Source organism: Hemiscyllium ocellatum, chromosome 26, assembly GCF_020745735.1.
Source record: "Hemiscyllium ocellatum isolate sHemOce1 chromosome 26, sHemOce1.pat.X.cur, whole genome shotgun sequence".
Taxonomy (NCBI): Eukaryota; Metazoa; Chordata; class Chondrichthyes; order Orectolobiformes; family Hemiscylliidae; genus Hemiscyllium; species Hemiscyllium ocellatum.
Genome location: NC_083426.1, coordinates 3,839,726 through 3,853,637, shown reverse-complemented (window position 1 = coordinate 3,853,637; position 13,912 = coordinate 3,839,726). Strand labels below are relative to the sequence as shown.

At 39.7% G+C, this 13,912-nt stretch overlaps 1 protein-coding gene across 1 annotated transcript in view; it reads left to right on the top strand.

The window, feature by feature from the left end:
- lrig2 (leucine-rich repeats and immunoglobulin-like domains 2) overlaps positions 1-13,912 on the top strand; it is a 96,524-nt gene that overhangs the window by 38,612 nt on the left and 44,000 nt on the right. Inside the window, exons 2-3 of the mRNA XM_060845280.1 lie at positions 11,064-11,135; positions 11,234-11,308. Coding sequence (XP_060701263.1) covers positions 11,064-11,135; positions 11,234-11,308 — 147 coding nt within the window. The remainder of the gene's footprint in view (positions 1-11,063; positions 11,136-11,233; positions 11,309-13,912) is intronic.

Sequence of the window (13,912 nt, the reverse complement as noted above, 5' to 3'; positions counted from 1 at the left end):
ATACATAAAGTAGCACAAAGAATTCTACGTATTCAACAAAATAAAGTTTTTTGACAGATATTGATGATTATTTCACTAGTGGCAGGCACATTGAGAATGCGATACAGCAGTGGATGTTTGGTTCATTGTGCCTCTGGTGTTGACCGGTTTTCGGCTGGAACTATCTGGTTATGATTCCCAGTGTTGTTTTCTCTTTTTTATTCCCACCAGTTGTCTAACTTAATTAGAATTACTTATCCCTGAATTTTAAAACACTGCAATTCTCAATGCTTGATCTTGTCTCTTCAAACAGCATTCAAATAGTTTTGCCGATGCTTGAAGGAGAAAACATTGTCAAATTTTGATTAATTCATCCGTGCCACACTAACAAAGTCATCATTTATTTCCCATTACTAAATGCCCTTGAGAAGCTGCTGATTAGGACACTATAAACCTACAACCCCCCACTGGCATCTACCTAACAATGGGGAAAATTGCCCAATAATGTTCTTTGATGTAAAAGTATGCAGAAATGTTGCAATACTGTTCAAAGCTTTTAGTTGCTGCTAACAATTTTTAGCATTGGTGGTATCGACCTTGTGTCCTCATAGATTCAGCCAGATACTCTCAAATTATATGTCGACTTATTATGCTAGCTTCAGTGAATAAATTGCTGACTGAAGTAAATCTTTTGCTCTAAAACAACTTCTTTTCCACCATGTTGACCTTCTCAGATGTGATTAATGTCCAAAAAAACTCTTGTTTTATTTCTGTCACTAACTCTCTGTAGATAAAGATACCGTAACAGGCCATCTAGTCGTCTTGTAGACGTTTCAGCTAGTGAACAAAAGATTTAGAATTCCAAATAGTGTTAATTTACTATTTCTGTACTATGAATTTGTTCAATTCTGTGGCTATTGAGGCGTTTTATACGCATCTAATTGTAATCATGTGAGGTTGTTGGAGGAAGTTGTTCATTGTCAATAGGAAGTAATTGGACATCTGGAGTAACCATTGGAAACAGTTGAAATTTGCCAAGGCAACCTCCTTTTTCCTTTGCAATCTGTAGTAAAACATCTAGAAAAACTTTGTTTCGAAGAAGAAAAATTTTATTATCTACTGCTTTTGAAAATCCAGCACTCCTGTATATTGAAACTTCTTTAACACACGCATGCATCAGTACATTGTTATTTCCCCAGAGAAGGCTGGTTGACATGTTGCTCCCTGGGTCTCCATTTCTTCCTGTATGTTGTGATGAACAGCTAAGGAAACCTGCCTCATTAAGAACTAAATGTTTATTCGACTGGCCACTTTAACAGAATCAGTGATGCATTGTGCAATTGTTGGCGCATTTTCTGCAACTGGCTGGGACCCAGGGTGAAGAGTGGAAGTGAAAACCACCAATATCAGCATTCCATGTGCAAAGTTAACTTCCCCTTTCAGATATCAATTCAAATCCATTATCCCTCTTTCCCTTTTCTTAAATTGGTCCTGAAAGGAAAGTGCTGACTTGTGATTTTTTTTCAGAGGCTGGAGCAGTTCTCTAATAGATTCCATTAGTTGTTTCATCTAGTGAGTTTGTACAGATAGTTTAATTGCATCACATCCAAACCTGATTCTATTTTACCCGGACTCCCATGAGCATAATTTCTAGCAAGGGTCAGTGGATAGAAATCAGGCAGAGCAATAAAAGCAAAAAATACTGTAACCACTGGTTTGGCAGCAACTGACATCAGAACATAATGTTAGTTTTAAAAAAAAAGGGTGGGGGGAAGATCTGTGATACAGTAGAGGTGAGGATTGATTACATGACAAAGATGTGGTTAGTAACAGGGCAATAAATAAATAAAAGATGGGGGGGGGTGGTTGGGGGAGGTTCACCTAAAACATCCCCACTGATAATAAAAGGAATGTAGACTGGATAATTCCAAAAATAACCCTGCTCTGATTTTTTAAGAGACAGAGAAAGAAATGATTCCAAAACAGTGTGTTGGAAAAGTGAGTTTTTATTTCAGATTTTCTGCATCCACAGTACTTTGCTTTTATTTAAGAAAGATCATTTTTATTGTCTGACATCATGCAATAAAATTTAATTAGAAAAAAACTGGTGATACTGAGAAAAATGAATGTCAATACATAGGAGGAATGCTGAGGAAGGTAACTGAAAGCATGATCAAAGATTGACTTTTGAAAGAAGCCCTGAAAAGAATTGTGGGTGGGGGTGAAGGCAAAAGGCAATTCTCGAGCATTGGCTTTTGGCACCCAAATGAATGCCTGTAAGTGTTGCAGCAAATTAAATTCTGGAATTCCCTACCCCTCCGCATTACAGGAATACTTCACCATAACAGGATCTCCAGTGATTCAAGAAAGCAGTCCACAGTGACCTGAAGAGGAACTTGGGATGGACAATAATTGCTGGTTGTTTTGCCACCAGTGCCTATATCCCAAGAGTTGACATTTCAAAATATATGGAAAAGAAATGTGCAGATTGAAATAATTGCATCTTGCAACTCAGGCAGCAGTAAAATGTGTACTTTAACTATTTTGCAAATCATTCTTTGAAACAGATGTATTAAAAATTGGCGAGAAGAGGCATTTGTGTTCAGAAAGGAATCAGCCCTCACCTGAAAGTTGGAGCTCTGGATAATGGCAGACCTTTTAAAGCTTAGAATCAGTAAGCTTGTGTTTCCCAGACACTTTCTGTGCTTCCAGTATCTGAATAATTCAGACATTGATGGCACTAAAAGGCTACATTATCAGCACCTGTGCCCTGTGTAATATCAGAGCTGTGAATAATTTATGACTATGCAGTTATGTACATGGAACTAACTATTGGTTCTGCAGCCACTTATTCAGAATTCAAAGCATTCTTCTATTAATTTATTATAAACACTCGAATAATGATCTAATATTATTGTTTCTGTTCCGTGGTAAGTTTAAGGATGCAAGAGTTGGTTGTATGTTTAGAATATCCTCATTATTTAAATATGGGACCATTTTGCATTTCCTCCCTGATGTGTTCAAATCTGATTAAGTCTCTGATTTATTTGTGTGTCAATAGTTATGTTGCATTTCCTGTGTTGCTCCATTTATAATGTAGAATATAAGAAAACACGAGTGCAAAACAGGAAGGAATTTGTAGGCCATTAATACTGCTCTACAATATGTTCTTGCTGGATCACTGACTTTGTCTAACCTGTTTAATCTCCTGTGTAAAGAATTCTTGATTCCTGAAGGTAATAAAGCATTTATTTTCATAACTGCTGTTAAACCCCAACTTGCTGTAATGGTTGGGCAGTACAGTTCCTCAACCTTGAACCCCTTTTAAACCATTGTCATATTTGAACATCGTGAATTAGGTTGTGCTTTTTTGAGTCTACTTTTAAAATGAGTTAATCAAGAAGGGTTCTGCTCTTATTGCTCTTATAACAAGCATTTTGTTTTAAATATCTGATGATTTAAATTTTAGACTTATGTGTTAGGTTCTGTTAGTTATATGTGTGAAACTATTAATTTTATCTGTTTTCATTGAAGGAGCTTAAACTATCATCAATAACTTGTATTTGACAAATGACAGTGGTTCTTGCAGCTGAGCAAGTCCACACTCTATATAGACATCAAGCCATATGCCATCGCTGGACCTACAGATTGTGAAATAATGTGATATCAAGAATTGGAATGAATATTAGTCTCACTGGATTGCCACAGAAATGATTTTTCATTAGTTTAGTGTGAACAGTGATCTGATTCTTTAGAAAAATGAACTCATGTTGTAATATGATATGTCGTATAAAGTTTCATTTGAGAGTTGAACTATGAAAAACCTAGAGGCTTTTAAGAGCTTTGTTGGTTTTTCAGCCATTGGTCAAAGCATGTTATGTTACAAGTATACAGCCTTGGCCCAGTTGTAGCTCTCATCAGGGCCAAAAGGTTGTTTGCTCAAGCCACACAAAAGACAGTACCTTTATACAGGCTTCAGTGCAGTATTGCAGGAGTGCTGCACTATCGGAGGTTTTTTTTTCTTCATTTCTTGATGTGGGTATAACTGGCAAGACCAGCATTTGTTGGCTGTCCTTATTTGTTATTGAAATAATTTGGCTTTTAGGGCATTTCAGAGGCAAATCTATTTTCAGAAAACCATCGTACATAGGAGCAGAAATAGGCTATTCAACCCATTTTGTCTGGTCTACCATTCAATCATGACTGATAGGTTTTTCAGTTCTGTTCTCCTGTCTTCTCCCTATAATTTTTGATCCCCTTATTAATCGAGAACCTGTCTACCTCACCCTTAAAGATGCTCATGACTTGGCCTTTACAGCCCTCTGCAACAGTGAGATTCATCAACCTCTGGTTGAAGAAATTCCTCCTCATCTCTGTTCTAAATGGTCGTCCCTTCACTCTGAGGTTGTGGCCTTGGGTCCTACTCTGTCCTAATGGAAACATCTTCTCCATGTCCAGTCTGTCCAGGCCCCCCTCTATTCTGTCAGTTTCAACTTTTGGCCCAACGTCTCTCGGCCCGGCATGATCTTTTGGCAGTATGTGGCGGTCTCTCAGCCCAGTGTGGACTTTCGAGGTGATTCCTCGCAGTTTAGTCCCACTGTAGCTAAGCACTTAAGAAAAACTGTAATGTTTGAACTTTAAGCTTAATTTCTTTATTTTCTAACAAGGTCTGCAATGTGTAACTTTTAACCTTATCTCATATGTTTTACACTATACTATAATTACTGCAATGTTTAGCTTTCTACCTTGTTCTAAAGGTTCTGTACCTAGGTACTTGTATTTAATGTAGCGCCTTGTGTGGCGACATTAAACACTTTTCACCATACTTTTTGTACTTGAGTGCATGTAAAATAAAATAAAATCAAGATCCCCCATATCTTTCTAAACTCCATAGAGTACAACCGCAGAGTCCTTAACCACTCCTTGTATGGCGAACCCTTCATTCTTGGGATCAGTCTTGCAAACCTCCTCTGGACCCCTTCTAAGACCAGCATTTCTTCGATACGGAGCCCAAAACTCTTCCAAATATGGTTCGACCAGACCCTTGTACAGCTTCAGTAGAATGACCATGCTTTGTTTTCTAGCCCTCTTGAAATGAATGCTAAGATTGTATTTGCTTTCGTAACTGAATCTGCGTGTTAATCTTAGGAGTCCAAACATAGGATTCTCTTGTTTCTTTGTGCTTCAGATTTGAGAAACCTTTTTCTGATTAGGAAATAATTTACCTCTCTATGCTTACTGCCCTGGTTTATAACCTCACACTTGTCCACATTGTTTGCCCACTCTCCTAGCCTGACTCGGTGCTTTTGCAGCCACCCTGTTTCCTCAACTCTACCTGTCCCTGGAAGAGACAGGCACCTTAACTGGATGCAAAATTCTCATGACCTTAGTTGGAAAACTGTGATGTTCTTTTATCCTTGTCACTATTTATTCATCAAACATTAGCTTGTGTTCTTTATGTGCAGATTAGCAGTCTTCTCCATCTAGGTTAAAATGACTGCTTTGAAAAAGTAAGTATTTGGAATGTCTTGAATGATGGTATAGATGCAGGTTAGTTTTTTTAAAAACTGTATCAATGCAGGTATTTAAAGGATTTTGCTGTGAATACTTTTTTTTCCCCAGTAGACAAATTGAGACAATTCTATACAACTTACTAAGCACTGTAGTAACCCAGTCGGTAAGACAAAGTGTTTTAACTTTGTATTTTAGATTTTCGTTGTCTGCATTCCAATGCTAGCGCAGTGTTAGTGATATGGTTTACGGTTTAAAATAGAAAATGCTGAAAAAGAATATATGAAGATAGAGTCAATGCTGAAAACATAAAATACTGTAGTCTCTTTCTTAGAACATGGAACATTTCAGCACAGGAACAGGCCCTTTGGCCCTCCAGCCCTGCGCCATTCCACATCCTCTATCTAAACCTGCCATCTATTTTCTAAGGATCTGTATCCCTTTGCTCCCTGCCCATTCATGTATCTGTCTAGATATATCTTAAATTACGCTATCGTTCCCACTATTATTACCTCCGCTGGCAACGCATTCCAGGCACCCACCACCCTCTGCGTAAAGAACCTTCCACATATATCTCCCCTAAACTTTTTCCCTCTCACTTTGACTTCGTGGCCCCTAGTAATTGAGTCCTCCACTCTTGGAAAAAGTTTCTTGCTATCTACCCTGTCTACACCTTTCATGATTTGGAGATGCTGGTGTCGGACTGGGGTGTACAAAGTTAAAAATCACACAACACCAGGTTATAGTCCAACAGGTTTAATTGGAAGCACACTAGCTTTCGGAGCGACGCTCCTTCATCAGGTGGTTGTGGAGGGTTCAATCGTAACACAGAATTTATAGCAAAAATTTGAAATGTGATGTAACTGAAATTATACATTGAAAAATTTATTGTCTGTTAAGCCTTTCATCTGTTAGAATACAGTGATAGTTTCACTTCTTTCATGTGTAAATCTCATGATTTTGTAGGCCTCAATCAGGTCCCCTCTCAACCGCCTTCTTTCCAATGAAAATAATCCTAACCTACTCAACCTCTCCTCTTAGCTAGCACCCTCCATACCAGGTAACATTTTGGTGAACTTCCACTGCACCCTCTCCAAAGCATCCACATCCTTTTGGCAATGTGGCGACCAGGACTGTAAGCAGTATTCCAAATGTGGCCGAACCAATGTTTATACAATTGTTGCTGAAAATATGTTGCTGGAAAAGCGCAGCAGGTCAGGCAGCATTCAAGGAGCAAGAGAATCAACGTTTCGGGCATGAGCCCTTCCTGAAGAAGGGCTCATGCCCAAAACGTCGATTCTCTTGCTCCTTGGATGCTGCCTGACCTGCTGCACTTTTCCAGCAACACATTTTCAGCTCTGATCTCCAGCATCTGCAGACCTCACTTTCTCCTCCTTTATACAATTGTTATATGACCTGCCAAGTCTTGTACTCAAAACCCCTTTTAATGAAGGAAGGCATGCTGTATGCTTCTTGACCACACTACTGACCTGCGTTGCTACCTTAAGGAAACAATAGACCTGAACACCCAGATCTCTCTGGACATCAGTTTTCCCCAGGACTTTTCCATTTACTGTATATTTCATTCTGGGATTGCATCTTCCAAAATGCATCATTCCTGCAAGTGAACACACACTGTATTTTAAACCTTTACCACAGTGTTTTGTTTTACTCTGCATAGTTTGCAACCACATACTGAGCATTTTCCGGTTTTTTGTTTAGTATTTTTTGCCCATCCTTACTTCATACTTTGTTATGGTGAGATTTAAATTCATGATTTCTCAAAAAAAGACTCTAGGGCAGAATTATTGTGGTACTCCATTGGGTAGATTTTACATTCCCTATGATTTTCAACAGGATAAGCATTTGGCAATTAGGCACAATCTGCTGTTTAATCCTGTGTGGGATAGGAACAGAAGATAAACACTTTATCCCTTTGTGTTGCAATTTGGAAGTTAGCAATGCATGACTTTGTGATAGGTTCCCTGAGTTGACACCTTGCTTCCATTTCAGTCCACTGTGTGAATGAGTCAGGGACTGGTTAAATGAGCTTCTCAAATGTACAGACAACCAGCTGCTGGCATAGAAAATTATTCAGCCTTTAATGCAGTATTTCAGCTCATTTCCTGCTCAAGTCGTGTGTTGCAAGGAGCTTGTAGGTAATAATCCGATTATACTGTGTCAACTAAACATTTAGCAGATTCAGCATTTGATGATAGAATTTTTGCTAGGTTCCCAATGGGGTAAATTTTTATTTCTAACTATTTAAATATTTGACTGTTGTGTTCAGCTTTTAACTTTTTAAAAATTATTTTCCTACTTTGTACTAAGAAGGACTGTAATGTTTAGCTTTTAACTTTGTGTCTGAATTTTTCTACTTAAGATTTTGTACCTTGTATCTAAGATGGTGCCAAGAATGGGACACTGTACACTTTTCACTGTCCTTATGTACTTGTATATTTGAGTACACATGACAATAAAATCTAATTCTAAATGAGTAAAGCTGATTTGGAAGGTGATAATATTCATTCTGTTTTGATCCTGACCCCCTTATTTTCCGTTAGTTTCCTAAGATTTTCACGCTCTTATGTAACTCTGTACCATCACCCTCTATTCTTCCTTGTACAATTCATCATTCCTTGGATGTCCAGGACAGTTGGCCTACTCCCAAACATCCATTAAAATTAGACACTGTTGAGTGGAATGTGAACCACAGCCTGATTTGAATTGCTGCCTTCCGTCACAACATAATTATAGTTTAGCAGTGATGTGGAGGTGCCAGTATTGGACGAAGTTGAAAATCATATGACACCAGGTTACAGTCCAACAGGTTTATTTGAAAGTACAAGCTTTTGGAGCACTGCTTTTTCATCAGGCAGCAGGGTAAACCTGCAGTTTTGGTAAATCAACATTTGCAGGCCGATTTCAGGAGCAAAATGTTTTTGAAGGACATTATCACTGTAGAGCTGATCAAACCATATTTAATTGGTTTTCCATTCCTCAGTTGCATCCTGTGTTATTTCAGAGATGTCATTTGTATTTAACAACTTAAAAATAGTGTTGAAGTTGGCAGTGAACCCGCGAGTCCTGTTGTACCACTGGCTGATTGGTGGTGTAGCATACTTGTATAGTACTTGTTACAAACATTCACCACCTCTTGTTTTGATATTTGTATGCATGTGGTATATTTTGAATGATTACTTCACATAATCATGGGCTGTGTCTGGCACACATGATCTCCGTCTCTGGCTTGCACATGTGTTCCCATCGTACAATCCCCTGTAGGTCAAGTAGAGGTAGTTAAAGATTCAAGTATGAAAAAGAAAGAGAGAAAACCAAACTAAGTTTAGAGCAGCTTGGACCTTTGAGATAGGCCAAGCTTTTACAGTAGACAGCACTGAAATAGTCAATAAAAGTGAAAAAAAATCCAGGTTTAATGAGCCTGTTTTCATCCAAGTGTTGAGTGATATCATTGTTGTACAGATGAGCATTTTCTTAAGTGAAACGTGACCAGAGACTGAGGGCAAACTCCAGACTATACTTCAATAGAGACATTGTTCATGCATGTTAAGTCTGTCAGCAGCTGTGTGCAAATTGTGACTGAGCAGCAGACTGTGGAAATCTCATACAGTATTGCCTCAGTTATCCATCTTGCTTTACAGTCCTGTTAAGATTATGATAGACTTGGACTTGAATATTACAGTCAAGCTGTCAGCACTAGGAGCCGGCTGTCCTCTTTCCAGTAAGAGGTACAAGCAAAGAATGCAGACTCTCAGAGTCTTCAATGCTTCTAACCTTCCAGTAAATGAACAGGGCATTTAGCAATTGCTGATGGATGGCTCATTTTAACAATTTGTCAACAATGGTCACTTCACTTTCCAGGGAATGATATATTGACAATTTGCAACAAGTGCACCTGTGCATGAATTTATGAGCACTCCTGAATTTTCTGTGCAGAAACATCATGATATGAGTTCCATGTGCTGGAACTATGGAAATAGAAAATGAATAATGCTGATCCACTTTTTTGAAAGAAATAACTCCATATTAAAGTTTCAGTTTCCCATCACATTTCGATTATGATGTCTAATTTTGTTTTAGTTTTGGACTCTGTTTTGAAGTGGTTCTGTTCGCCGAGCTGGAAGTTTTTGTTGCAAACGTTTCGTCCCCTGGCTAGGAGACATCATCAGTGCTCTGGAGCCTCCTGCGAAGCGCTTCTTTGATGTTTCTTCCGGCATTTATAGTGGTCTGTCCTTGCCGCTTCCGGGTGTCAGTTTCAGCTGTCCGCTGTAGTGATTGGTATATTGGGTCCAGGTCGATGTGTCTGTTGATGGAATTTGTGAATGAATGCCATGCCTCTAGGAATTCCCTGGCTGTTCTCTGTCTGGCTTGCCCTATGATAGTAGTGTTTTCCCAGTCGAATTCATGTTGCTTGTTGTCTGAGTGTGTGGCTACTAGAGATAGTAGCCACACACTCAGACAACAAGCAACATGAATTTGACTGGGAAAACACTACTATCATAGGGCAAGCCAGACAGAGAACAGCCAGGGAATTCCTAGAGGCATGGCATTCATCCACAAACTCCATCAACAGACACATCGACCTGGACCCAATATATCAATCACTACAGCGGACAGCTGAAACTGACACCCGGAAGCGGCAAGGACAGACCACTATAAATGCCGGAAGAAACATCAAAGAAGCGCTTCGCAGGAGGCTCCAAAGCACTGATGGTGTCTCCTAGCCAGGGGACGAAACGTTTGCAACAAAAACTTCCAGCTCGGCGAACTGAACCACTACAACAAGCACCCGAGCTACAAATCTTCGCACAAACTTTGAACTCTGTTTTGAGTAGTTTGTGGCTTTGATGAATTGTGGCTTTGGTTTATATTTTATGTTCCTTGCCTCTCCTAAAATGCTCTGTTGTGGAAAGATAATTGTAGGATGATTACTGTTGACAGGTGAAGGGCATGCTTTCCTATAACAAAATTGGGAAACTTAATGCATTATTGGGATGATTAACTTTTTTTTTAATGCTTTAGTTTTCTTTTCATTCTGATGAAGATTGTTGGTGGCTATTTCATTCTTTTTACATTGCACATGCACTGAATTTAGAAATTCTGTCTCTTTTTATCACACAGCAAGAATTTGTGTTTGCTTTAGCCATTAATGAAATGATATATCCCAAAGTGTTTCATAGGAGTTTAATCCAAAAAAAAGGGGCAGGACATAGAGGTGTTACATGCATGACCAAATGTATGATGAAAGAGGTGAATTTTAAGAATGGTCTCGAACTGAAAAGTGGTCAGCAATGTGTTTTTAGGAAGAATAATGGATTGGTAGCAGAGGAGCAGGTTTGAGATTGGGAGAAAACCATGAAAAGATTCAAATATGACTTGTAGAACTGTGGGTGAGCAGATGTCAGGTCAGCATGGGCAGGCTTGATGGATACAGGAGATAGAATTGCTCTTATCCTATGTTGTCACAAGTGTTTAATTCGCCTCTCTTTGATTAGGACTGGGAAAATCTTATGAGACTTCAACATTGATTTTAGAATTCTTTCTTATTGCAGAGACTTGAGTCGTAATCAATTGGTTTCCACAAAGCACCTAGTTTTCGAGGGTCTTCACACACTTCTGGAAGTGTAAGTAGTTTGAGATATAAATTCTGTGAATTACTTGAAAGAATTGAATGTTAAATATCAGAAGTTTTCAAACTGATTAATCGTTTGTGCTCTTCAAGGAATATCAACTACAATCTACTCTCTACAATCCCAACACTGGGCTCAGCCACAGCCAACATTACCATCCTGTCACTGTAAGTAAAATATTAGGGCTTAATTCTGAAACCTGCTTTGTATTTGTAATTTTTAAGAGAACATACTGTGTAACTGCTGACACATTTTGCCACTTCGGGGAGAGCTTGCCACAGTTGTTGTGGGATCACGACATTATGAATGTTACAGGGAAAATCTACATCACTATTTTTAAATGAAGTTGTAACAGTTGTAAAAATCCCAGATCACCATCTCATGACAAATAGCTGACAATGTTTTTAACTCCACCATTTGTGCTTTGCAATTGTTTATGACCTCTTTAAGATGATGAATATTGGCACTTAAAATGGAACAGTTTCTGTGTGTTTTAGTTGCATTCCCAAGTCAAGTATGGGACAAGTATGTGAAGAACATACCTCATTTTATTACTGGCTCATCTGTAAGACTCAGCTACCCTAACCCTGAACATATTTTAACTTGCCACAACAACCATAATGTGACATATTTTCCCAAGGTATCATAATTACTGCTAAATTAATGTTAGTTTCCAATTTCATTTTTCATAACCAAAGTTTTATTAGATAACTTTGCCTGTTGTTTTGTGCTGGTGTTAAGCTAATCTTGATGCATCCTAATCTAACCAGTTGCTTTGGCATTCTGCATTTTAATTTGGCAGTTTTGGAAATCACTCATTTTGTGCCTTCCTGTGATTCTAAGTGTTACAGTTTTAACCAATCTTAATTTAGTTAAGATTCAAAAGTGAAAATGGCTTGATAGATCATAAGATTTTTAAATTTAGTTACCGTAGTGGTCTGTGACTACATAGTCATAGAGATGTACAGCATTGAAACAGATCTTTGGTCCAACTCGTCCATGCCCACCAGATAATCCCAACGCAATGTAGTCCACCTGTCAGCACCAGGCCCACATCCCTCCAAACCCTTCCTATTCATATACTCATCCAGATGCCTTTTAAATGTTGCACTTGTACCAGCCTCCACCACTTCCTTTGGCAGTTCATTCCATACACGTGCCATCCTCTGCATGAAAAAGTTGCCCCTTAGGTCACTTTTTTATCTTTCCCCTGTCACCCTAAACCTATTCCCCTGTAGTTCTGGACTCCCCAACCCCAGGAAAATGACTTTGTCTTATTTATCCTATCCATGTGCCCCTCATGATTTTATAAACCTCTATATGGTCACCCCTCAGCCTCCGGTGCTCCAGGGAAAACGGCCCAGCCTTTTCAACCCCTCCCTATAGTTCAAACCCCCTAACCCTGGCAACATCCTTGTAAACCTGTGGGCGGCACGGTGGCACAGTGGTTAGCACTGCTGCCTCACAGCGCCAGAGACCCGGGTTCAATTCCCACCTCAGGCGACTGTCTGTGTGGAGTTTGCACGTTCTCCCCGTGTCTGCGTGGGTTTCCTCCGGGTACTCCGGTTTCCTCCCACAGTCCAAAGATGTGCGGGCCAGGTGAATTGGCCATGCTAAATTGCCCGTAGTGTTAGGTAAGGGATGAATGTAGGGGTATGGGTGGGTTGAGCTTCGGCGGGTCGGTGTGGACTTGTTGGGCCGAAGGGCCTGTTTCCACACTAAGTAATCTAAATCTTTTCTGAACCCTTTCATATTTCACAATAGGCTGCCATTTTAACATTCGATGTTCAATTTTAACAAACAAACATAAGTTTGTTACACAAAATAATAAGAAAAAAAGCTAAAGGAAAATTTACAAATATCTTGTATGCAACCAAAACACACCTTTTTCTGAGCAATATCCTGTACAAACACTCTGCCTGGATGAATGCAGCTCTAACAACACTCAAGAACCATCCAGGACAAAGCAGCCCCCTTGATTGGCACCACATCCACTCCCTCCAGTAGCTGCGGTATATACTATCCATAAGATGCACTGCAGAAATTCACTCAGGATCCTGAGCACCTTCCAAGGCTGTCCAAACCCATGACTACTTCCATGTAGAAGATCAAAGCAGCAAATACATGGTCACGCTACCACTTGCAAGTTTCCCTCTGAGTCACTCGCCATCCTGATTTGGAAATATACTGCTGTTCCTTCATTGTCACTTGATCAAAATCCTGGAATTCCCTCCCTAAGGGCTTGAGAGTCAACCTACAATATGTTGACTGCAGTGTTTCATGAAGGCAGCTCGCCACCACTATTTCAAGGGCATTAAGGATGGGAAATAAATGCTGATCAGCCAGTGACATCCATGGGCTGCATGGTGGCACAGTGGTTAGCACTGCTGCTTCACAGCGCCAGAGACCCAGGTTCAATTCCCGCCTCAGGCGACTGTGTGGAGTTTGCACATTCTCCCCATGTCTGCGTGGGTTTCCTCCGGGTGCTCCGGTTTCCTCCCACAGCCCAAAGATGTGCGGGTCAGGTGAATTGGCCATGCTAAATTGCCCGTAGTGTTAGGTGAAGGGGTAAATGTAGGGGTATAGGTGGGTAGCGCTTCGGTGAGTCGGTGTGGACTTGTTGGGCCGAAGGGCCTGTTTCCACACTGTAAGTAATCTAATCTAATAAAAAAAATGTCCCATGAAAGAATTTTAAAGAACTAAACCATCACTGGAGGTTTTAGTTGAAAAATTGTAGCCATTATGCTAGGGAATTGCAGTTTAAAAATAGG